Genomic DNA, 26,412 nt, shown 5'->3' on the forward strand with positions numbered 1-26,412 from the left:
CAAGGTCCAGAAAGTTATGGATGAGAGAAAGATTCTTTTCTGGAGAAGGGGTACAACATGGCCTTTTGGTGTTTAGACATCAGGAAAAAGATAGTGAGAAGCAGATAGAGGAGGAAATGGAATTGTATTCAGGAGCAAAGAAGTGGAAATTATGTTAATCTCTGTTTCTTTTTATGAATGGTGAAATAATGCAATTACAAGGAGAGGAAAAAAACAAAAAGAGAAGATTTAAGAAAGACGGAAAAAAATATTAGTAAGAAAAATATTAGTAAGTGATATCTTCAAAACTGTCTTAAATTCTGAATCAAATTGAAGACTAAAGATTATTGTTCAAATTGTGATTTAAAGAGCATAAAATTCTTATGTGATCATGTCTAACAGTCTAGTGATTTTCTCAAGAAAAGGAAATGTTGTTTCCTGTCCTTTGGAATCTAATTCTTTTTCGTAAAGATGGGTAACTTTCGGTGATTTCATCACCCCATCATCAACAATTAGTCTAGGAGCCAGCTTTACCTGAAGCAGCATGGTCTCCCACAGCACGATACTAGTGTTCTTTCCTAGAAATAGAAATTGATGCAATAAGTGCCAAAATAAACAAACCCCAGCCCAGTATCCAGGTCAGCACTGACTGCTACTGTTCCATTTCAAGCTTTCTCCCTATGCAGGATGGTTATTTCAGATTAAATTTACTATGTTGGCAATCCTAAATTGCTAGTCAGCTGGACAGAGGGTCTTCAATCCATGATAAAAATCCAGGCTTTTTGCCAATTTCAACAGTAACTACTGAATTACCATATCTTAATATTCTAGCATGGATGAATAATAACTTTTTAGAACAATACCAAAAGAGAACTTCTCTAAATACAAAAAAAAAGACCAGAGCAAAAGTAAAAGTTCCTGCTAAATATGTAACACACCTGGTCCTCTTAAAATGTCAATATAAGTATTTGGTAGAGAAATAGAACATAAGGAGTCCAGGACAAAATAGAGCTGTCTACCTTGCATGTCAAGTTCATTGTTTTTATTGCCTAATGTGAACATTAATGGCTTAAGACATAGAAGTGGTGCCTCATTTCCTTGTGTTCTTGCCTCCTTGGATAAAGACCTGACCCCACTCCTTTGTACCTTCCAGAGGCTGCAGGAGCTCAGGTATGCGTGTTTTCCATAGCTCTACCAAATTTGGGTGAATTATCTCAGGCAATATCTTCAAAAGTCCTATTGCACCGACCCCATGTAATTTCCCTAAACTGGCGAGCATAGATATTACCTGGAGGAAGGAAGAAAAATTGTTACTTAACTCAGGGATACTTAGAAGGCTCACCTACCTTTTCCTTTTTATCACTGTTCTGGATTCTCTTGAATCCTTCATTAGATAATCTTTTAACAAACCATCACAGTCTGTTCTTACTTATTCTAGATCAAAGCTAATACTTAGACAATCCATCTGCCCAATTTTCTTCTGAGGATAAAGGTGTAAAAATATATGGAAACCATCAACCAAAAATAAATGAAACATACCAACACTTAGATATATCTATTAATTAAATAAGGGCATGTGGAAATAGTGCTCAAGCACATATGTGGCCAAAAAGAGAGAGAGAGAAATCTAAACAACAGATGTGGAATTTGTTTGAACGGTTCTTATGGATCAGATCCAGTCTATGTTTATTTAAAAAATCATAAATGAAGTTTAACAAACATTTCAGAGTGAGAAGATAATCTTGCGAATAATAAATCTTCATCAGAGTCATTAGTATAGCAGAACATTTATTATGCCATTTTAGTGTTTCTTTTGTTTTGGAACATCTATGTAATTTTTATTATCATTTATTTGGAGCTGAATTGTCTATATTGGTTTAAATTCATACCACGTTGGTTTTTCATAACTCACTCACCAGAAGTCTGGCCAGTAGCTGTTGTGGTGAAGGAAGTTTCACTAGAAAGAAAAAGCAATTTTCATTACTGCTATGGGGCCTAGAAAAAATCAGATGGGGCTTGGGTTTACAAGCAAAGCCCTGTAGCCTTTCTGGAAACTAGTCTCTCATAAGAGAACTGCTTTGCTTTGTTATTGAATGTACACACCAGCTCCTGTAGAGATGACAAGTGCTGTTGAGTCCTTGGCATTCTTCTTCTTCCTCTCCTCTGCCATAAACAGAATTCTGATGATATTAAACAGGTATTTCAGCATTCCCGTATATTCCCGTATATTCTGCGTATATATACAGCGTTCCCGTATATTCTGCAGGTACCACAAGAGTCAGAATTCTTGGCCATAGCATCTGTGGAAAACATAAGGCAAGATGCAAGGATTGCTTATTCCTTTTCATTATTCCTCTTTGGTCCTCTCCGTGTGTTTCCCTCTAATTTAGAAAACTTTCTCTCACGTGTGATTATTTTGCTCTTCAGGCCAAATCAAAATGAAATCATGAAACACAGTCTCTGCACAGCACATTCACTTTCAGGTGCCACTTGCAGTGAGTGATGGTCAGTGTTTCTCCGTGAGGTTGCTGCTGGAATTTGGGACAGGACAAGTTGTCATTGTGGGTCACTGCAGGGAGGGCTGGGCTCCACTCACCAAGTGCCGTTAAACCCCTTGTCAATATGACAACCAAAAATGCCCCCAAATATTTCTGCAAACTCCAAGACTCGAGTGGAACTGTCCAGAGTGAGAATGACGGGGAGTGGATGGCGCCTGCGCTGCTGCTGCTGGCTGTGCTCCAGGTGCTGATCTTCTCCTTCTTTTTTTTCAATTAATTTATTTATTTATTTTTGGCCATGCCACATGGCTTGCGGAATCTTAGTTCCTTTACCAGGAATTGAACACAGGGCCCCTGCAGTGAAAGCGCCAAGTCCTAACCACTGGATCACCAGCACCAGGGAAGTCCCCAGGTGCTGATCTGCTGATCACCTAATGGAAACTTAGGTGTCCACTTGGACTCCTCCCTTTGTCTTGGCATCTGTATTTAATCACCAAGCCTAAGCCTAATCCTTTTCTTTTTTTAAAAAAACAATTTTTTTTTTTACTTATTTATTTTTTGGCTGTGTTGGGTCTTCGTTGTGGTGCGCGGGCTTCTCACTGCAATGGCTTCTCTTGTTGCGGAGCATGGGTTCTAGAGCGCAGGCTCAGTAGTTGTGGCACATGGGCTTAGTTGCTCTGAGGCATGTGGGATCTTCCCAGACCAGGGCTCGAACCCGTGTCCCCTGCATTGGCAGGCAGATTCTCAACCACTGTGCCACCAGGGAAGTCCCAAGCCTAGTCTTTCTTTTTTTTTGCGGTACGCGGGCCTCTCACTGTTGTGGCCTCTCCCGTCGCGGAGCACAGGCTCCGGACGCGCAGGCTCAGCGGCCATGGCTCACGGGCCGAGCCGCTCCGCGGCATGTGAGATCTTCCCGGACCAGGACACGAACCCGTGTCCCCTGCATCTGCAGGTGGACTCTCAACCACTGCGCCACCAGGGAAGCCCCCTAGTCTTTCTTAAACTGTAAGATTTCTCATGCCCTTCCTACTATTATGACCCAGTTCCAGTCCCTGTGAATCTCATCTCATCTCATATATAGACTCTTTGTGCTTAGTCTACTCTAGAATCAGTGTCTACTCTTAAATCAGTGTCAACACACTGATTTCCTACAGTTATCATTTAAAATGTTTAGCCTTTGCTTAAAATTTTCATTGGCTCCTCAAGGACAAGGAAGGAATTTGGCATTTCAGACCCTTCAGAGTCTGGCCTTAGACTACTCTTTCATCATTCACTGCTAGATCAGAATTCCCCAAACTTTAATATGTATCAGAAATGTTGGAATTTGTTTGCATGCAGATTTATGGGCCCCATGCCCAGATACGCTGATTCATTTAGGTCTGGCACGTGGCCTGAAAATGTGCATTTTAAATAAATAGCCCCGGTAATCCAAAACCCACACCTTAAAAAACCATCCTAGACAAAGCCTGTGATCCCCTTAAACTGGCCTTCTGATTGTCTCCTGGCTGTGCCATGTATTTCTGGCCATTAAATCCTTTTCCAGGTTGTTTTGCTTAAGCAGAATGCAGATTCTAAGGCTCCTCCCCTTGAGGTTCAGGTTATATTAGGTCTCAAGTGAGGTCTGAGAATGTGTGCTTTTAACACCTTCCCAGATAAATGGGGAAAGTTTAGCATTCACTGTGTTAGAATCACCACTTACAGTATGTGTCTAAGTACGTCAGGGGAAGAAGAAAAATAATATATTAAGATGCTTATAAACTGCCATTTGCCATCCAGATATAAAAGATTATTTAGCTAATTTTACACCTGTTTTTGAGGAACTATTATGTGCTGGCACTGAGCGTCCCAACATACTTCCTCTAGTCAGAGCATCAAAAAGCTGATGACACATGGAGTACCAACTCGTATCTTTACTCCTAAATGTTCAGAGCTTTAGAAAGGTGATCAAATTAACTATGAGTGGTGACAAAAGACCCCTCACCTGAGGCATTCCAATGATCAGTGGGTCCAGGGTTTTTAAGACCTCCAGGCTTGTTTCTTGGATACCTTTCTCTCCCTTTTCGGTCTCCTGGGAGTTAGGTTTTATTGGTTTCTCTTTAAGAAAGATGAAATAGATGACTTGTTCATAATCCTTGCTGTCGGTCGCCTCTGACCTTACTTGGAGGAATTCTTAGCCTCTGGGGTGGAGGATGCAGTCACTCAATTTAAAGGGCTTGTGGAATCCAGCAATCTTAGTCTCCAGTATCTAATCCTGTTATAAAGTGCTCTTTGGAGGAATGGGTTAGAAAAAAACACCCCTGGCTGAAGCAGAAAAACAAACATTGTGAGGATCCTTGGACTGCAGTTACTCCTTTTCTCCCTCAGGCCTTTCCCCTTTTTATCTCTGGGGCAAAAATTTCCAATGACACTGCTTCCTAGTGGAGTGGACTGTAATTTCAGCTACAATGAATTTGCTAAGATTACTGAGATCTTAAGCACATGTTTTTCAGGCTCTTCATCCAAAGGAACCGGTGTAACAAGTATGGATGTTTCTTGTTTTCTAGAAACAATTCACTTTCTCTGCCTGTCTCCAAACCACCCCCAAGCTTTTGAGGCCAGGTTTCCTCCTTTTTAGGAAAAACTGATTTAACCTACCTTGGGTTTATTATAAGTTAAAAAGGATATCACTGAAAGAAAACCGAGAACACTAGAAGCCGAAATATTTATTAGTGAAAGTGATAAGGCTGAAATGTAACCTCTAAGTCAGTTTCTAACTTGGACCACAGATATTTTTTTAAAATCCAGTTGAGTCAACTGAACTTGCTACAGGGCAGCACTCAAAATGGCGCCCTCTTCGTACCAGATTCTTGTTGGACGTTGCAAACTGCGAGAAGATGTAGTCAATCAGTGGCCAGCCTTCCTGGGCTTCAATGTAGCGTTTTTCACACATGGTTTGGTTGAGGAGAAGGGTGGAATTCCTCACCTAGAGTAAGGAAAACGCATTCACAACATTTTACTCTGAATAGAAATTAGATTCTCCTATTCTGTAACCTTCATGGATCATTCAGTGGAATCTTTCCAAAAAAGAGTATAAATTGAATGATCTTACTGTAATATATGGAGCAGGAAGTAATCTACAGGTTATGATTTAAGTGTCACTGGCAAAGCTCTCTTTAACCAAAATCTTTCTTCCTAGTTCCCAAGACATATTCTCTATTACTATATATTATGAAACATTAGTAACTTTGGGCTAAAACATGGCCTCGCTTTAAAAATCTTCAGTGAAAGACACCACACTGAAATAAAGTTCCACAATTCCTTATCCACAAATTCAAACTAAATGACTCTGAAAACTGGAATTTTGTTTCTTAAATTTGGTGCCAACTCATTGGTAGCAAAACCCAAACTGAACTGTTTTAAAGCTATTTGTAGTCTTTACCTCTTATTTATTTATTTTTAAAATTTATTATTATTATTATTTGCGGTACGCGGGCCTCTCACTGTTGTGGCCTCTCCCGTTGCGGAGCACAGGCTCCGGACGCGCAGGCTCAGCGGCCATGGCTCATGGGCCCAGCCGCTCCGCGCATGTGGGATCTTCCCGGATCCCTGTCCCCTGCATCGGCAGGCGGACTCTCAACCACTGCCACCACCAGGGAAGCCCTACCTCTTTTATGTAGTGTGATATGCATACATGTTCTTGAAAAAATATTAATAGGTTTGATTGTGGGCTACTGTCACAGTAATGTTTTTCTGAAATCTGGAAAGTTGTGAATTCTGAAATAAGTCTGGCTCTACGGATTCGAGTAAAGAATTATGAACCTGTGTCACAGGTTTTTAATAATTTGGCTTCAATTAATTTATTGGATTGCTTCCCTGGAGGATAGAAATCTCAGATCTAATTCCTTAGTGAACGGGTCTTTTAATGGAGGGTGGGAAGAAAATAATTTTGCACAGGGAGGAAGGGCCACAAGGTGGCAATTAACAATTAGCATACAGGGACTCAGTAATCTCCCTAATTAAGGAGAAAGAGGTATATTTTCTCTTTATTTTTGCCTGATTAACTGGCCTTCCTTAAAGTTTCTGTGCTCTTTTATTCTACCCTAAATCCTAGCAATTCTTTGATTGGCTTGATCAGTTACTGGGTCAGGTTTTTATATATAATCATTCCATTGTTATTTATTGCATAGCTTTGGTTATTTTAAACATAGTTATTGGTGACCAAAGCCTCTTAGGGGAATTTTTTCCTCTTCATTGGCTTCTGTGTAGGGCTTTGATCCAAACAAAATATGGTTTTCATACAAATAATACCACAACTGCTAATTTTAAAAATTGTTCCCATTTAAGTTCTATGTCTTTTCCAACGTGGAATACTTTAATCAAATAATCAGGAAATAATGACAAATCTATTGTGTGCAAGACTTGCTCTAGGTGCTCCCTGATTGGAAAATAGGATGTCTCTGCTCAGAACAGGGTTCAGGGGTTATTATTTTCTGGAGGAAGAAGTATTATCTTTATAATTAACAATTAAGTTTTCAACTAATTAAATTTAAAACTTTTTGAAGAGCATGGCAGAGTGATGCTCTGGGCAAAAATCTTTTTTTTTCTACTGAGAAGCCCTTGAACTGAATGTGCTTTAGAACTTTACTTCGATAGAGTTTATCTTTTGGGGAAAGATGGAGTTCTTTTAAAAGTAGAATTGATAACTGAATTCTTTATAAAGCAATCTCATAAGCAGATTGTTAAACAGTCAAAACCATTTCATTTACTCCTAAAACTATCATTATCCAAATAAAAGTCCCCATTAATTCTCTTACTTTAATACTGAGGTTGCCCATGACGACTTTGACTGTTTTTTCTATTCAAGTGATGTGATCCCTCAACTTGGGCTCTGAAAGATAGAGGGAGAAATTGAGAGACCCACTTCAGAAGGACTACAGTATGTTCTAGAATTGATGAAAACCCATTAGAGTTATGGTACATAGTTGCAAAGTCTCTGGTCCTTAACATTTTATGTTATTCAGTTCCCTCCTACATTCTCCTTTTCCAACTCTTTACACATGTTTATTGCTTTTTTTTGTTCTCTGTTACATTTTGTTTCACCTTGTTTAAAATGTTAGATTCTTAAGTGGATTCAATACATCATGCCTAATGGATTGGCTTTAAATTTCGTAGACAACTTCATGTTTCTTCTGCCAAGTCTTCAGTAAATCCCAGGGTAAACTGGATTTTAAAAAACTATTATAATGATTCACTTTGTTATAAAGTGGAAACTAACACACCATTGTAAAGCAGTTATACTGTAATAAAGGTGTTAAAAAAACTATTACAATGCTGTGGAAAAATGAATTGTCATATTTTATTGAATCCAAGATATAATTTTATGAGGCATCATTATCTCATATTGTGCGAAGTGAAAAACTCTATGGCTGATGATAATTAAAGATGCTATCAATTATAAGATGCATTCTGATACTGTGAAAATATGTGCCTTTTGGAATTAATGAAATATGAAAATTTATTAAATTCTCCTCTTTTCTAAATGTACTAATTTTTAGAATATTGTACATTCTTCCCACCCACTCCCTGTTTATCAGGCTACTTAACCAGTTTACTAGCTCTTTTAAATTCTAGATTCAATTCTCAAATATTCTACTCATTTAGTGGGTGCATCCGTAAATAGCATGAAAGGAGAGAGGTAACTAGAAATGCCTGTTTAGAAGTAGTAGGTTGTAGACAACTAAGAAAACCAAGCTTCACCTGAATATGATGCTCTATAAATTTCCCAAAGACATGGGATAGAATTAGAGACAATGCACAAGTTTCAGTTTGCTTTTTGGTACAAAATAAACAAGTCTGCTGTCATCTTTACTGCTTACCTTCAGCACTGATAGCCGATCTTAATAAAGTCAAGATTCCCATTCGAGTGGCTTCATTATTACTTCTCATTTGTTCATCAAAAAATTCTATCAGGTCTGCAGGGCTGGAATGGGCTGTGGGTTTAAGAAATACTGGAGTCATAAGAACTCATTCTCACCTTAGGTAAAATACTTGTGAATGGGAAGAGGATCATTCCATGAGGATTGTCAAAGTCACTCTTTGGTTGCTAACCAGATTTTATTATGTCCATACTTCTTTAGTATCACAGAATTAATTAAAGAGTTTGGTCACTAAGAGAGCTAGACCCACTTCTGTTCATACCTGTGAATGTAACCTTATTTGGAAATTAGGTTCTTTGTAGATGAAATCAAGTTAAGGTGAGGTTGTCTTAAATCAGTATGACTGGTGTCTTTATAATAAATGGATAGAAGATACAGACAGAGCCACAGAGGGAAGCCTTGTGAACATGGAGGCAGAGATCAAAGTGATGCTTCACCAGCTGTGCAGCTGGAGACTTGCAAGGGTAAGAAGGAAGCAGGGAAGAGTGAAGAAAGACCTGGATGGAGTAGAGAGGTTTGGGTTGGAAATGTTAGAGATGAAGTGAAGAACTTAATTAGGCTGGGGCATAGAGAAGTGGAAACTATAGAAACAGAGGTGGTCAGTTAGGAGAGAACTAGAGCATACTAGAAAGGTATGCAGTGAAGTAGAGGAAATGACATATTTTGGGAGGGTGCAGGTGTGGGAGGTCTAGGATTGCTCTTGTCTCTTGCCCTGAGGGACTATATTAGAGTATAGTTTGGTATCCTGACCCTGGGAACTTGGTGCTTCCTCGACAACCTGTGTCCAGTATTCTAACCAGGTGATGGGCGGGATTGTGACGTGAAAGCAAGAACAAAAGGGAGAGAGTGAAGGAGGGAGAGAGAGACAAGGGATAGATACTAAGAAATGACAAGGAGGAAAAAAGACGACTGGGGTTTGATAGAGTTTCAAATAATCTCAAATGCCAAGAAAAAAGCATTTCCTAGCCTTAGGGTTGCCAACTCTTACAGGTTTGCCTGGAAATAAACCCATGCATATATAGTCAATTAATTTTCAATAAAGGAGCCAAGAATAAACAATGGGGAAAGAATAGTCTCTTCAATAAATGGTGCTGGGAAAACTGGACAGCCGCTTGCCAAAGAATGAAATCGAATTCCTACCTTACACCAAACATGCAAATTAAAGCAAAATGGATTTAAGACTTGAACATAAGACCTGAAACTGTAAAACTCCTAGAACAAAACATAGGAAGAAGCTCTTTGACATTGGTCTTGGCAATGAATTTTTTTGAATTTGATACCCAAAGCAGAGGCAACAAAAGCAAAAATAAACAAGTGGGATTACATCAAACCAAAAGGCTTCTTCTCAGACAAGGAAACCACCAACAAAATGAAAAGAAAACATATGGAATGGGCAAAAATATTTGCCAACCTTATATCCAGTAAGGAGTTAATATCCAAAATATGTCTGAGACTTTTCTGGTTTTAGAACTGAAAGTTCTATTTTCCTGGAAGTCCTTTAGTCCCGGGCAGATCAGGATGACTGGTCACCCTACCAGCTGCACTCTTCTTGGGAGCAGGGAAGATAGGGAAAGGCACAGAATACTTTGAGTTGAAGAAACATTTTGTGTGTAGGTGTGAAAGTAACAGATGTGACAGTTTGCATGCACTTCATCCTTGTCATCATCACTTGGAGACATTTTAATTAAAAACCCTCTGGATGCTGGGTCCTACCTAGAATGAGGAAATAGTCTGAAGCTTCGATTTCATTTTCCTTCACTGGAGGATCTAGAACTCTGCACACCTGAATGAGAAGAAAAAACTCAGGTGGTAGATGTTAAAAAGAGAAAGCTGTTGAAAATGAAACAATCAGATCTGACAACATGGTCTTCTTATCTGGTGGAGTAAATTGATAAAGATGGTCTTCCTCAAGGCCTTTGGAAGGCTAACGTCATAAAGGACTGCCGCGGTCAATATCTGTCTTAGACTCTGGAATGGAAGCTCTCTAAGGTTAGCTGGAGGCTGCCTACGGAGCAACAGCACAGGATGTGGAAAGCAAATCATTACTCACTACCTTTTGTGAGGAGAACAAACCCATAACCTTTCTGTGGTTACCAGTTGTCTTTAGTGATTCTGCTCCTCTACCTTGTTTAGTTCCCCAGCAGCTTGAACAGAAATTCCTTTCTGGAGTTTCCACCACCCAGCTATGCCACTGACCGCTTCTCTACCTCATATTTCCCAAGAGGTATTTAAGTTCGGCTGCCCAAACACGTGTTTGGGTTCCTTGACCCCCCCCCCCCCCCTTGAAAATTAACATCCTCCAGGATGATTGCTGGTCAGCTATCAGAATCGGTTTCTTTAGGGTGTGCCTCTCACCTGAGTGACGTGGAAATCAATCTCTTTGTCTTTATACTGCTTCAGGAGCCAAGGGACCTGGCCCAGGGCGTATTCACAGAGGTCTTCCCGATGCAGCAGCAGGCTCACTGTGGGGCTGTGAGCCTTAATGATGGCCCAAATCTGCAGAGGCAGCAAACAAATACCGTTTCTCACACTTCACTATGCTTTTCGTACATTTCTCAGTATACCAGAAGCTTTAGATACCCCCCAAAAAACTTTCCTCACTGCTTTCCACCGAGCAAGGTTTCTTCAAACAATGTTTAGGTTAAGATCATTGTATGAAGGAGAGTTATATTTGTATCTACATCTATATCTATATTGATGCTCATTTCAATATTTGTCCCGCTCTTCTATTTCTTTAACCTCTCTCTAATGGTCACTTTCTTTTACTATATTAACAAATTTTAAATTTCCCTTATATTAAAAAAAATTCTTTGATTCCATATCATTTTAGCCCCACTGTTACCCTCATCCAATTCTGTTTCTCTTTCCTTTCTCGCAGAGCAAAGCTTTTGGAAGGAGTGGTCTACCGTTTTTACCTCCACTCCCCACCTCCCCTTTATTTCTCAATCCACTGTCATCTGGCTTCCACACGACATGAAAAATGAACCAGTACAAAATATAAATGCAATATATTGATGATAAAATGTAGAAATCATGGGCTTCCCTGGTAGCACAGTGGTTAAGAATCCGCCTGTCAATGCAGGGGACATGGGTTTGATCCCTGGACCGGGAAGATCCCACATGCTGCGGAGCAACAAAGCCTGTGCGCCACAACTACTGAGCCTGTGCTCTAGAGCCCGCGAGCCACAACTGCTGAGCCCACGTGCCACAACTACTGAAGCCCGCGTGCCTAGAGCCCGTGCTCTGCAACAAGAGAAGCCACCGCAATGAGAAGCCCATGCACTGCAACAAGAGAAGCCCCCACTCGTCGCAACCAGCCTGTGCGCGGCAGTGAAGACCCAACGCAGCCGAAAATAAATAAATAAAATAAATAAATTTATTTAAAAGTAGAAATCACAAAAATTAGGAGGAAGCAGAAAACACAGTACCCACAGTACTCATAGATAAGCACTGTCTGGTGTATTTTTAATAAGTTATTTCTTTATTTGTCCTATTCTTTCCTATCTTTTTCTTATGTATTTTAATTTCTTAAAAATTGATACCATTTAATCTATAGTTCTATATTCTGCTTTTTCTACCTAATAAATGCTTTTTTTTCTATTAGCTAAATTTTGCTATACAGCAAACCATGTCAAAACTTAGTGGCTAATAACAATAACCATTTATTTCAACACTGTGTGTCAGCTGGAAGAATTCTTCTACCACATTTCTATGCAGTAGACACGTTTCAAGATTTTTCTTTCTTGAGCACCATAGCAATGTCCTCTGTAGATCTGTCTCTGCTTCTTGAAAATCACTCCTTTCTTTTTTTTTTTTCTCTTTTTTTTTGCGGTATGTGGGCCTCTCACTGTTGTGGCCTCTCCCGTTGCGGAGCACAGGCTCCGGACGCACAGGCTCAGAGGCCATGGCTCACGGGCCCAGCCGCTCCGTGGCATGTGGGATCTTCCCGGACCGGGGCACGAACCCATGTCGCTCGCATCGGCAGGTGGACTCTCAACCACTGCGCCACCAGGGAAGCCCGAAAATCACTCCTTTCTTAGTTTCTAAGATCTCATTCTTCTTGCTTAAGCCTTTCTGAGGTTTCTTTTCTTTTGGCTTTTTAAAGATTTTTTTGATGTGGATCATTTTTAAAGTCTTTATGGAATTTGTTACAATATTACTTCTGTTTTATGTTTTGGTTTATTGGCCGCGAGGCATGTGGGATCTTAGCTCCCCAACCAGGGATCGAACTCGCACCCCTGCATTGGAAAGTGAAGTCTTAATCACTGGACCACCAGGGAAGTCCCCCAAGGTTTCTTATTTCTTAAAAAAAAAAGTACTGTGTAGCATTCTTTATTATGTGGCCAAGACCACCTTCTGAGTTTCTTTTATTTCTGCCTCTTTATATCCCCTTTCCTCTCCACACTTCCCCTTCTCCCACTGGACTCGGTCAAGTATCACGTTATCCCATCCCTAACCTATGCTCCAGTGGGTTTTATCCCCTCTTTAGGGACTGCATGTCTCCTGTAGTGATGACTTCATGGGTTGCAAGCTCAGTTCCAATGCCATGGCCTTTCCAGTGCTCGCCAGGGGTTAAGTGCTTCTCTCCCTGTGCTCCCTTATTACTTTGTGCACCTTCTTGTTACTTGCCTAACTTCCTGTGGGAGGCTAGGAAAGTAGTCAGCAAATTTGCATTGAATTTTGTTTTTCAAGTGGCTTGAAGAAAAGACTTCCTCAGAATATTTTAAAAATTTCATGTTTGCTAATGATTTAACTATCCCAGCATGTTAAAAAATGAATGCTTTAAAAGCTCAAAATATAGAAAAGAAACTGAACTAGAGAAGGTAGCTAAGTGTTAAATCTTTTATAATATAGCAATAAAGAAATTGAAATAGAATATAATTTCACCTACTTTAAAAAATCATAGCTGGAGCTTCCCTGGTGGCGCCGTGGTTGAGAGTCCGCCTGCCGATGCAGGGGACACGGGTTCGTGCCCCGGTCCGGGAAGATCCCACATGCCGCGGAGTGGCTGGGGCCCCTGTGAGCCATGGCTGCTGGGCCTGCGCGTCCGGAGCCTGTGCTCCGCGACGGGAGAGGCCACAACGGTGAGAGGCCCGTGTACCGCAAAAAAAAAAAAAAATCATAGCAATTAAGCAAAATAAGGATGGGATTATATATGTGAATGCACTTTGTAATCTATTCTTTATAAGTCATTACAGTATTTTGAAGCAGACACGCTCCTTCTTTAGATATCATTTTAATGCATTGTGATATTCACAGACACAGGAAATTTCTCTGGACTGGTGTTTTCCCTAATCAGTGACAGCCCAAATATGGGTTATGATATAGCTAAAATTCTATATATTTTGCTCATTTTAGTTAGTTATTGTTCTCTGCACACTTTGGCATGTCCGTTCCATGAGAGTGGGGATTTGGGTCTGTTTAATCTCTGCTGTATCCCCAGTATGGGAATGATGTCTGGCATGTCATGGGGACTCAATAAATATTAGTTGAAATAATGAGTAAATAGTGATTTGAAACAGGAAAAACAAAAGATTTTATAAACATGATAAGATACAACCCACAGCTTTCCAAGAGAACTAAGATGAATTATCATGTCAAAAAGAGAAGAGGAAGTTCAACCAGTATGCCAGGAGAGCTAGCTGGAGGCATGCTGAACCCCACTCACTTGTGTGGGCAAGGTCGTGGCAGCCCACTTGTCCATGATATACCGGAACAGCATGAAGATTTTGTCAGAGAGGTGACTGGCATCCAATCTGGGGTAGGGGAAGTCTCTCCAGTGGTTGACATACTTGTAAATGGCTCTGCTGAACTTCTCAAGGTCTGCATTTAAAAAACAACCACAGACTGAGAAAAATATCAAGGTAGGTAGGACCATAATGTAATTTGAGAAAAATGTACTGATGATTAGCAAATGTGTAATAGTTTCCATAAAATCTTTTGACGCACCAAGTAAATATATAAAAAGTATTCAAGCCACTTTAGTGAACTGTAAATTAAAACCATAATGAAATACTACAACATACCATCTGGAATTGCTAAAATTTCAGATAGTCAATGTCAAGTGTTGACAGGACTAAGGGGCAGCTGATATTTTTACATTCTGCTGGTGAGAGTGTGAATTGATTACAAACACTTTAGAAAACTGTTTGGCATTATCAACCAAAGTTGAATATGCTTTGTCTATGACCCAGAAATTCCACTCCAAGGTATATATATGGGCACTAGATATGCATACATAGGGGCACTAAAAATCTTGTACAAGAATGTTCCTATTCAATTATTTTTGTAATAGCCTCAAACAAAGAAAATGATCCAAATATTTGGTAGAATTTCCATTCTACCAACAGGTAGAATGGAAAAATTGTAGTATAGACACGTAATAGTGTACAGAAATGAAAATGGACTACAGGTACACAAAACATGTACGAATCTCACAAATAGGCAAAGCTAATCTACGGTGTTAGAATTCAGGATTGTGGTTACCCTCAGAAAGGGTGGAGAGGTGATGACTGGGAGAAAAGATGCGGACTTCTAGGGAGTTAGTAATGTCCAGATTTTTTCCTGAGTTTTGGTCAAATGGATGAGCTACTTCATGACAATTCATCAACCTGTATATTTTTGATTTTTATGTTTTTCTCCATGTATGTTTTACTTTAATAAAATTAAAAAATCTTGGGCCTGCAAAAATATCATATATATCACAAATATATTTGCATCAAGTGCATTAAATAATATGTTTTCCTTCAGCCCCTCATGCTATCCCTTTCATTAGATAGTAAAAAAAACTGTAGTTTACTCTCTCAAGAATACCTCATCTACAAATAACTCTATGGAAAAGATCCCAAGTATCTTAGCTTTAGAGCTGGTCAGTTTTGGTTTATTCCTATCCCCTCCAAACTCTCTCTGATAATCTCATGTTACATTTTGTCAAATCCATTTTGCGTGTGTGGGGGTGTGTGTGTGTGTCTTGCACTGCCGTATAATGAGAAGGGATGGTGCCTGGTTCGTTGATGGTATCTGAAACAACAAGCACAATGTCTGTTTATTTGCTGATTGACTGAACACATAGCTAGATGGATGGCTATTAAATTTTATACCTTTTCTTTACTGGCAGTCGGGCAAAGTTGCTTTAAGACTAAAGCACACTTAGATAAATTTATAACACACAGATGAGAATTCCCTTATTCATTGCCATGATGATTTCTGATTTTATTTTCTTTTACCTTCTTGGTTATTGATATTGGAGGTAGAAATGCACTTAGTGGCACCAATATTTTTTTGCTGGGACACAATGTTTGCTGTGATAGTAAGTAGGGAAAATAAAAAATATTGAAAAGTGGGCTAATCTAGTATAGTAGTTTGAGTCCTTGAGTCTGACTGTACGTGTCTCTGCCACGTACCAGCTGTGTGATTGCAGGCAAGCTGTTTAATCTTTCTAAGCCTCAATTTCTCATCTGTAAAATGAACAGAAAATGTTAGCCACCTAATGGGGTCGCTATGAGGGTTAAATGAAATAATAATCTTAAAATACCCAAGGCAGTACCCAGGCACATGGTAAATTCTCAGTATTTATCAGATACAAATATTACCTTTATTGAGGACAGACAAGAGGAAATGGGTAAAACAGAATAGAAAAGACTTGGTTGATAGATAAAGAAGATATTCCTAACAGTATAGGCTTTAAAACATTATAAAAGAGTAGTGCTGGGGATGTCAGAGGTGGAAGGGGTCTTAGCAATCACTTCATTTGTTGTTTTTAGAGGTGAAATTGAGGTTGAGAGAAGGGCAGAATCACCTGATGGCTCAGTGACTGATCGGAGAAAAGAGTCCTGGTCTTCAGACTCATCCAGGAAGTCTCTCACTGTGCTGAAAATGCTTTTTCCAGGAGCTCAAGGGCATGTTTTTCTCTGTAGATTGTCGATTACCGTAGATGTGTTTCAGTTTTGGGGTTGAGGGATTTGTGACCATAGCTTGTTTACCCATTTTCCTTGATTGTATAGTTGCTTGTATTTTGATTAGATTGTTTACTTATCACTTTCACAATATTGCATTACAAAGAGATGCCAGAATTTAGCCTATGGCTAAGAGCTCATAAGCTCTCATAATCGTTTTTGAAAAGTGTGATCCAATTGAAGAAGGAGGCTCGTATAAATGGACCTGGTGTAAGACAGTGGGAAGAATATGGACTGGGTGGTCATGTAGACCTGGATGCCATCTCTCCATCTCACTGACTGTCACCACCCTGAGAAAATCGCTTAACCTCCATGACCCTCAGTTTCTCATCTGTAAAATGGGCTAATAGTACTTTGCAGAACTGCTGTGAGGATTGACAGAGATAACTCCTGAAGAAGGCCTTCCATGTGGTAGGCCCTCAGTAAATGGTAGCTACTATTACTAGAAAGGACAAGACTGAAGTAAAGGGAAAAATAAGACATTTGCTCCATTCATAGTCTGGTCTTAACAAAGAGGAAACCACGGGGATACCCACCGATACAGAAGGCTCCCTTCATCCTTTCCTCCTCCGCCAGCCTGAGCATGGTTTGCATGGTGAGCAGGGTCATCATCATGAAGGGAATGCTTTGGGATGCTGCAGTGAGGAATCGATAAGCATTTCAAGGCTTCATAGGGGAGGCAGATGAGGTGCAGCGGGAAGTTGTTCTCTATCCCTCCCCCACTGTAATGCCAGGCTGTAGTTAGGGAATCAATCTGTAGTTAGAGTACCTTAAGATAAGGTACTGGCTATACGGCCATCTGTACCTGTTGCTTAGTAGCAATTACTTACTTGAATAATTATTTTATTTATGTTCGTCCCTCCCACCAGAACTTGCCTGTATCCCCAGGGCCTAGCACAGGTGATAGGTGCTCAATAAATACCTGTTAAATGAAGTGGTTTAGAAAAGAACATCCTAGGAAACCCTTACTTCATGTAGGAGTTGAGTGGTTTGCAGAATACGGCTTGTGGAAAATGTGCTTCTGCAAACACAAAGCCAGACGAAAGGAAAAATGAGGGTGGGAGAGAGTCCAGACAAATTCAGAGCAGTGTGGACCCGTGACTGGCCAACAGGCTCATCTGTGCTCATAAACAACAGCCCAAATGCCGCTATCAGTATTCTTTAGTATAAAAGAAGGGAGAGATCCTCTCCCTTCTGCTGTTTGCTCCCATTTGGGTTTACACAATTAGAATGATTGTTTCCCAGGGAAAATGTGGACACTATTCCCTCCGTACCGTAGCTCGTTGCCAGTTCAGCCAGGGCAAGCACCACGAATTCATTTGGTAGCTCCAGGATCCCGAAGTTACTTTGTACCTCATACATCACAGAGTTGAAATCATGTGCAGCGAGAGACACCAACACCTCCCCAGTTAGCATTCTTATTTCTCTGAGGATCTGAGGAAGAAAAGGAAAATAACAATAACGGCTAGGAAGAGCGGAACGAGTCAGCAGAGGGGAAATATTGATAGTTTACATAATATTTATAAGTTCCTTACCTTTTCAATAGAGGGAGAACAGGCTGTTACAAACCCAGCGTGTAAGACTCTAGGGTAGGTGTCAGTAGCTGGGAAAGCAGAGGTAATTCAAAAGCACCTCAAAGCCAGGTTTTAATAGGATTCTTGTAAACTTGGGGCAATACATGTTTTCTTGTTAATTAATCAGGTACCGTGAACATAAGATTTACGTTTTATGTTGAAGTGATATGAATTACTGAAGGGAATGGAGAACGAAAAATGGGCTAGGATTTGGGCTAGAAAAACCCAAAGCTAGCTAGAGATTTGGGTTTTAGTATTGTCCTGATCTAATTATCCTTGATGTTGGAGATATTCGGAGGGACTTCTGCTTTTGGTAATAGTGAACAAGGTCAATTTGATCAACTTTCCTGCTCAGGAAAATAAAAAGTGCTGGGCAAGATATTAAAAAATATACTCATAGAAACATCAAAGAGATCACAATATAAGGTGGAATGAATTACTCAGTTGAGAGCTGGACAAGACTGGAAATCCAGAGAGATAAGCCCTGCTTTTGAGGCTGCTTTGTAGCCAACCAATGGTGAGATCCTGGTCATCTCACCTCTTATCTTTTTGGCTAAGACCTCAAAGGGCTGCATTGATATGAAAGGTTAAATAGGCTCTCCGTAGACTGTAGTACAACGTTGAGTCACAGAAGTTGCCCGGAAAAATCTCAAGCCCTGAAATTAATCATAGATTGTGCCCTTGGCAGGTAAACAAGTAAAAATTCTTTCTGGAAGGAAATAACATTATTTTAAGACTCAAATTATTTCTACAAATAATTTTTCAGATACAATGTCTAGTAGATATAGACAAGTAGGCATGAGAAGAGATAAGAATTCATACGGGAGCCAAGAAACTTTGGTTCTAGTTATTGGTTCTGTCAATAGATAGCTGTATTACTTTGCAAACAATCTCTCTAAGCACCAACTTCCTCATCTACAAGTGGATGGAATATTACTCCTAAAGACTTTCTTAACTCTACCTCGGTTTCCTCATCTGTGTTGGGGTAAATAATATGTGCTGTAACTGTATCCGGGTTACCATGAAGATCTAATAAAAGTGACCTGTGGTCCTGGCAGTGATGTAGAAAAGTTTATGGGTGTCTGCATGGGTGCAGTTGGGTTAGGTAAAGACCTGTTGCTGGTCCTGACACTGACTCATCATCAAGGATCAAACTTACATTGTCATCTCTCATGTCCTTAGAAGCATAATAAATCAGCCTTTGGACAATTGCATCATCCAGGATGTCAGTATTCTGAATAACGGAAGTGAGATGACCATAAATGTCTTCCTGTGAACATACAAGGTTACACACAGAAATTTGAGTTGCAAAACTAAAGGAGTCAGATAAAATCCAAATGAATAACACGGTTAAACTAAGCAACATATCTCTACTACACAATGGATTTTATATATCCTAAGTGGGACTTCCTTAACATAATATTTATCCTTAGGAATCAAAGGCTTATAGGTAAAGCAAAGTTCATTCTAAAACCTGTTTTAATTTGACTACATTTCTATGGCAAAATCTAACTGAAGGTAGGCGTGGGCTACCCAACATACTAAAGTCTCTTGAAATTCACTGTTGTAGGGCACTCAGGGCAATGGAAAACCCAATTGTTGCTCTTACTACCAGAGAGTGACTATGGCATTAAGGAATGCAATGCGATTCCCAAAGAGGCTGCTAAGTTATGAAACTTGTTCCTAAAGGGGATTTACAGGCCCTTCCTTCGTTCATGCCTTTGTGGAGAAGAAGTTGTAAATTCTTTTCCACAGAGCTGCAGCCTCTGGCAATTATATGGCTTGGCAGGTGCTGGTGTGTGAGGGCTCTTCTCAGTCTCTTAGGTGGCCACATGGCCTTTGGAAGATGAGAGACTGGTGTCCTGAAATCTCCAAGAGCCTCAGGCATGCTACCTTGAGGTACTATGCCTATGTTTAACATGTGAAATAACTCGCTTTGCATAAGGGATTCTAATTTGGAGTCAGGGTTGAGAACCACTGGATTAAGGGATAAAGGTGTAGGCATTGCCCTTCACAGGGAAGCTATGTTGAATAATGATTAGGAGCATTATTCTGGAGTCAGGCTTGTGTTTGGATTTAATCCTGCTGTTCTTAGGCTTGTAACTTCTCTGGGCCTCACTTTTCTTAGTTGTCAAATGGAAATAACAATACCTACATCATAATGTTGTGAGGAGTGAACATAATACAATGCACTATTGTTTAGGAAGCATCTAGCTCTCTCCAGCCTTAGGTAAGTGTTCAATGAACAGTAACTGTTGTTATTTTACAAAAGGTTGCTGAAGCCAGAAAAGCCTTCAGATTCAGAGAAATAAATCTCTAATTGTGAAACAGCATTATAGATGAGTAGGGGGAGATATTTGGGGATTTTCATAGGAGCCCTCAAATTCCTTACAGGACATTTGGTCCTGTCCAAAACGTTCATAAGACATTTGGTCCACACCAAAAAGTCCTTGACATATTTTGGACAGGACCAAATGTCTGCTAACCCTCAAATTCCACAGGAGGAGGCTGTAATCCACATGGTTGTAAGTCTGACATCTCCCTTTTTCCACATCTATCTGTGTAAGGTTACATAAGGGGGCATTCTTTTGCTAGCTTCTACAGTTGGATACTCCGAATCCTCAAATGTCAAATATCATTGTTTAAACATTACAATGACTTCCATTAAAACTGCATTTTCTGAAAAACTGAATGCCACTTAGGAAGCGGGAGAGAAAAGGGGAAGTTGAAGCAAAGAACGATGTAGATGAAATGTTGCATTAACTGGATTAGAAAAAGTGAATGGGGAAGAGACTTTTCTCTATTTTCCTTACCTTGCTAATATTATCTTCCTTGTTCAGCATGCCGAGAGTGAGGTTAATCTCTCCAAAAATCTCTAAAATGGGCAGGAAAAGAAGAATTAAGAACATGCTGAAATGCCCTCCTGTGAATTACTATGCTATGGTTACCTCTCTCTCCTTCTCATTCTGTCCTTCTCTCTTTCTCCTTCTCTCTCTCTCCTCTCTTTCCTTCTCTCTCCTTCTTTCCTCTCTCCCCTTCTCCCTTTCTCCTACTCTTCTCTTCCTCTTGACTGCCACCTCTTTGATGGCAGAAACTGTATCTTATTCATATTTCTTATAATTGACATACTTGAAAATAGAAGATGCTTAGTATGTTTCAAAACCTGAATTAAATGTGGAGGGGAAGATAAAAGATGCTAGATCCCTGTTTATCTCTCCAGTCATGTAGGCATCACCCTATATCCTCTTGAGACAGGCTCAGCTCTCAGATTCCATGAACTGAATTCCTTACACCTGACTTGAGTAGGGGAGGGCAAGATTGTAATAGAGCTTGTTATTTCCCACCTCCTTCCTCATTGCCCCCACCCCCCAACTTATTTACTCACATTCTCTTTCTCTCTGACTTCCCTTCTGGCCCTCTCAGGTCCCTCTTCTGGTATCATGCTCATGCAACCTTGTTCTTTTCTGATAATGATCTAAATATTTTTGACTTGTACCTTCCAGGAATTATTTGAATAAAGCTTGTTGGAAAACTGAAAACACATATTTGAGTCCAGGGAATTGAGCAATTTCACACCACATGGCAAGTTGGTAGAAGAGATACTTCTCGATGTAGTGATTTTCCACAAGCCAAATCAAACAACATAACCCTTTAGAATAGTCTTTTTTGGCAAAGCAGAATATTTCCAAAGGACTCTGCCAGTATTGAAGATTAAATAAGAAACTGCCTTTCTTTGTGTTGTAGCCCCACTTTCTCCTCGAGTAGACTATACATTTTTAAAGAAGGTAGGACATAATCATCATTGGTCCTTTACAATCCATGTGATTTTATTATTTTGGAATAAAGGGAGAGTAGAGAGAAACAATCTTGCTTTAGCATAGCTTTTCATAAAACCTTTTAAGGTGTACACATCTCCCTCAGTGATGTACACTATTCCTCACCTCACATATGCATATCGTCACACAGACACAAAACACCTAATTCCTCAGGATCCGACGATGCTCACCTGCAGATTCCTCTGTGTCCTTGGCCATGTCTTGGCTGTTTCAGGCTCTCTAAGAGACAGCACCTAAGTATCAGAAATAATAAGGCTAACAAATCGAAGAAGCAGATTGGCAAGTTTCTCACATAAGGTTCACATAAGGGTCTTTAAATAAAAGTCCCTCCACCACTTGATTGGCACAATGATCTGGAAGCTTCCAGTGATGGGCTGCTGCTGAGAAAGATGATGCTGTATTCTACCACTAGGACATTTTCTTGCTTCTGAGCTCCTGCTGACCAACAAAATGGCTTCATCTCACTGAATAGTGTCCCTTTGGTGGAGACCAGAGTATCCGAGAAGGAAGAAATTAGAGACTGAAACTCAAACAATTTTGGTAGACCAAAGGAGTTCTTCTCCCTAAGCCTGGGTCCATTGATCACAGATTTGGGAATGGCTTTCAGTGGTCACTTTACTGGGCTGGTGTTGGTCAAGCCTTTATGGTGATCTTGTTGATTGTTCTACTTGGTGAAAGTCAGTCCACAAACTGGGCATGCTCAGTGGACCGGAATGCCCGTCAGGGGCAGGTGAATGGAACCTCCAAGTGACAGCAGCAAAGCAAGACCTTCTCAGCCCCCCTCGCCTTCTCAGCCTCCCCCGCCTTCTCAGCCCCCCGCCTTCTCAGCCCCCCCCGCCTTCTCAGCCCCCCCCCCGCCTTCTCAGCCCCCCCCGCCTTCTCAGCCCCCCTCGCCTTCTCAGCCTCCCCCGCCTTCTCAGCCCCCCTCGCCTTCTCAGCCTCCCCTCGCCTTCTCAGCCCCCCTCGCCTTCTCAGCCCCCCCGCCTTCTCAGCCCCCCCTCCCGCCTTCTCAGCCTCCCCCGCCTTCTCAGCCCCCCCCCCCGCCTTCTCAGCCCCCCCTCCCGCCTTCTCAGCCTCCCCCGCCTTCTCAGCCCCCCTGGCCTTCTCAGCCTCCCCCGCCTTCTCAGCCTCCCCCGCCTTCTCAGCCTACCTCGCTTTCTCAGCCTCCCTCGCTATGTCCCCTATCACTGATTTGATCTGGATGCTGCCCTCACTCCAGGCTCAGGCTTTTTTCTCTGACTCCATTCTCTCTTCTTGTTTTCAAATCATTCTTTATCTAGACCTCTTGGCTATAATGCTTTCAACTTTACTAGTACTTCAATCTGTTCTCAACTCCCCCCCCCCACCCCAATCCTAAATCTATATACAGTTTCCAATGTATGTCCAGATTGTATGTTAAGGTGGCAGATGTCAGAGAGAGTAGGAACTGGGTACCAGCAATCTATAGGTCTGGGTGTGAAAGGTGCCAAGGAGAGGCTCATGACTGTTCTCAGCTGCTGCTGCTTCTCCAGCTGTCATCTTCCCTTCATTAAGGATATTTCTGATTCAAAGGTTAACTGCTTCCAACTAAACCTTTGGACTCATCTTCCTTTTCATAGATACTTTGCTCTGGATCTATTACAGAGGTCTTCAATAGGCTGGTGGTTAAAAACATTTTCAGCTTCCCAAGTCAGCATCACTGTTTCTCAGAGTGTGGCCCACAAGTGTCTTGTAACAGTTGTCCTTATTTAATCTGGTGTCCGTATTTAAAATATCCATTCCCAGGGATACCTCACACCTGGTAAATTACAGCGGGGTTTGGAATTTGTATTTTTAATGAGTACCCCTAGTGAACCTTAGGTTCACTAAAGTCTGAGAGGCACTGGCCAAGATCCTTGTGCAGTCACCCACTAGTGGATAATTGAGAATTTAACACTTACTTGAAGGGTGTTCATTGTGTTTGGGCAAGAACAGCAGCTGCTCATCTCCAGAACCGTGACTCACTCACCCACTGGAGAATAGACCACGAATTAGTGGGTCAGAGAGGTAACCCGAATCTCTTAATGTCTTATAGGGAAATAAAAATGTTGGAAATGATGTACCCTTAGAATCTTAAAGAACAATGTACAGAATCAATACTAAGAAAGCCAGCCATTTAGGTGATTGTTATAATCAGTTTCTTACTCTTTTCGTGAATTGTGACAAATGATTTTTTCGAGTGTCTGTACATAAAGATTTTCTCAATTTCATAGAGATTTGGGAAGCTAGGAGATGATTGATTTATACTGACTTTGTAATTTATTCATTAGGGCAATCAAAACATCTTTTCTGCTAAATATTCTTTCAGATAAAGCAATTTACCCATCAACCTCTCTTTTCATAAGGTAATATTGCAGAGAGATTTTTTAAGTCATTTTCCCATTATTTCCTACTCTTTATGCTAAGCTAGCACAATATGGGTTTGATTTCTCTGAAGCCCTAGAAGCGTGCTAAACCCTAATTCTCAAAGCTAATAGGATGGCAGGTGCTAACTAATGAAGTATTGTTTCTAGATATATGATTGCAGGGGAGCTGATATTCAACTTGCTAAAGAACTGAGGTGTCTCCCTGGGTATAGTGTAACCACTTGCTTTCAGTGTGACTTGTCAAACGATACTACCCAACCCTAGGAGTACTATGTTCCCAAATGCAGTGTTATCGGGCAAGAATATTAATAAGGCAGTAAAGGAAAAATATAAAACTATGGGAGAATAGATATATGAAAATATTATCAAAATATAGAAATTTAAATTTTGTGAAAATTAAATTTTAGCGGTTTTAATGGTTTCATCATAGAGTACAATTCACTTAAACCTTAACATGAATCTTTTTATTCTTTAGAATAAGTGCTGGATTTTATAAAAGGTATTAAAAATGAAATTAGGCTCTGATTTTTTGGGTTTGTTTCATGATATAAGCCTACTTCCTCGTACTCTAGTACATAAACAGGCAGTAAATATGAGATAGCAGTTTCATACAGAAGTAGATTAAATATGTCTCTGTTGTAAGTGGGCTCCCGTTTTCCTCTTTTAATTTTCCCTTCCTCTTTCCTTCCTCCCTCCTCCGTCTCCTCTCTCTCCTGTCTTCTCTTTGCTTCTCTCCTCCTCTCTGGTCTCTCTTCCTCTCTTCCTGTTTCTCTTCCTCTTTCTTTGCTTTTTCTTCTTGTAGTAAACAATAACAACAAAAGAATGATGTCCAGTATAGTTAAGTGTGGTTCAATTCAACACACATTTACTGACTACTTGTTGGGCAAGAAGCCCTGTGATGGAGGTGCATGGATGTACCATCATGAGAGGTCACGTCCTAACCTCAAGGAATTTGCAATCTATGGGGAGAAGCCAGTCCACTGACACAACTAACTGAGAAATGATCCAGAGTAGTGATGATTATGCTAAGGCATAAACAAAGAGCATAACGAATTGTGAATTCTGTCCACAGAGCACAAGGGTAGTGCTTGAGATGGTCTTTGAAAGTAGAGATGAGGCCTCTGGACAACATACAGAGAAACTCATCTTCTTTCTCTAAGTAGAAGACAGCAGACTCTCTAATTAACCTATTAACCTCTAATTAACCTATTTCTTCATCAATATGAATAGTGAACATAAATAATAACATTTTGATTTTTTTCTATTTATTTACCACAATTTAGACTGCTATTCAAAGCAAATGTACAGTGTTCAGCCATGATACTATGATAAAATATATATTCAAAATACTTTTTTTTCTTCAGAGCAAAATTCATATAGGAAACAAATAAAATGAAGAAACAGTATGAGATTTGGAGTTCAGAAACTTGGATTGTGTCTAAATTCTGCTACAAACTAGTTGTATTACTCTGGGAAAAATCAGTCTCTCTGGACGGAGTTTGAGTTTTCAGTTGCAAAGATGAAATGATCAGGTTAGTTAACATAAAAATCATTCCCTGCATGAAGCAACTTGGTTTTCACTTTCTCAGTGATACCAAAACCAGGTATACTGTTGTTTTTAATCCCTAAACAACAAACTTATAAATGAATTGTATGGACTGTGCCCTTTTGTGGATAGGGAATTTCTGATACTCTTCCCCACATAAACCCAGCATGGAGACTTCCTTCTTCCTTGCACTGATAGCAGCAGCCAGTGATGTAGGGAGAGGAAGTTGGAGGAGCATCTAGGGATTGAATACAAGGCAACCAGCACTGTGGACAGCAAAGGAAGACACATGAATGTACTTTCACAAAGCCTCATAAAATGACTTGAGCCTCAGTTAATGATTCTTGATTAATAATCCTCAAGAGACATGAGCTATGAATTGCTAATCTGAAACATGTATAAACAGCAGTTACTCTCCTGTATATTATTAAGCATGCTGCATTTTAAAATTGAGGCTATGGTTTTAAAGTCATCCCTCAGGAATTCAGAAGAAGCTTAAGAATTTAGTCTTGACAAGGGAACTTGCTGATGGATTTATAAAGTGGTTTCACTCTCAAGTGATAAATAATTCAAGCTCTGCAGATGAGTAAGTAATTTTCTAGCAAATTGTTTCCCCAAAGCCTCTCATATTAGGCATTTCTAGCTTCATTACTAACAGGTGTCAGGAGAAGAACACAGCCTGACTTTGTAATTTGGAGTAGTGAGAGAAGAGACAGGAGACCTTT

General features: G+C 40.2%; 1 protein-coding gene across 1 annotated transcript in view; it reads right to left on the reverse strand.

Moving 5' to 3' along the window:
- The window catches only part of MROH2B (maestro heat like repeat family member 2B), a 60,384-nt gene extending 38,429 nt beyond the window's left edge, over positions 1-21,955 (reverse strand). Inside the window, 18 exon segments of the mRNA XM_019929167.2 lie at positions 514-557; positions 1,126-1,267; positions 1,896-1,936; positions 2,083-2,186; positions 2,227-2,279; positions 4,459-4,569; positions 5,317-5,439; positions 7,271-7,344; positions 8,333-8,446; positions 10,106-10,172; positions 10,265-10,360; positions 10,748-10,888; positions 14,061-14,215; positions 16,884-16,982; positions 17,622-17,781; positions 19,081-19,191; positions 20,735-20,796; positions 21,928-21,955. Of these exon segments, the coding sequence (XP_019784726.2) occupies positions 514-557; positions 1,126-1,267; positions 1,896-1,936; positions 2,083-2,186; positions 2,227-2,279; positions 4,459-4,569; positions 5,317-5,439; positions 7,271-7,344; positions 8,333-8,446; positions 10,106-10,172; positions 10,265-10,360; positions 10,748-10,888; positions 14,061-14,215; positions 16,884-16,982; positions 17,622-17,781; positions 19,081-19,191; positions 20,735-20,796; positions 21,928-21,955 (1,725 nt within the window).
- Positions 21,956-26,412: the final 4,457 nt, after the last annotated feature.

The sequence above is a fragment of the Tursiops truncatus genome, chromosome 3 (genome assembly GCF_011762595.2).
Source record: "Tursiops truncatus isolate mTurTru1 chromosome 3, mTurTru1.mat.Y, whole genome shotgun sequence".
Classification (NCBI taxonomy): domain Eukaryota; kingdom Metazoa; phylum Chordata; class Mammalia; order Artiodactyla; family Delphinidae; genus Tursiops; species Tursiops truncatus.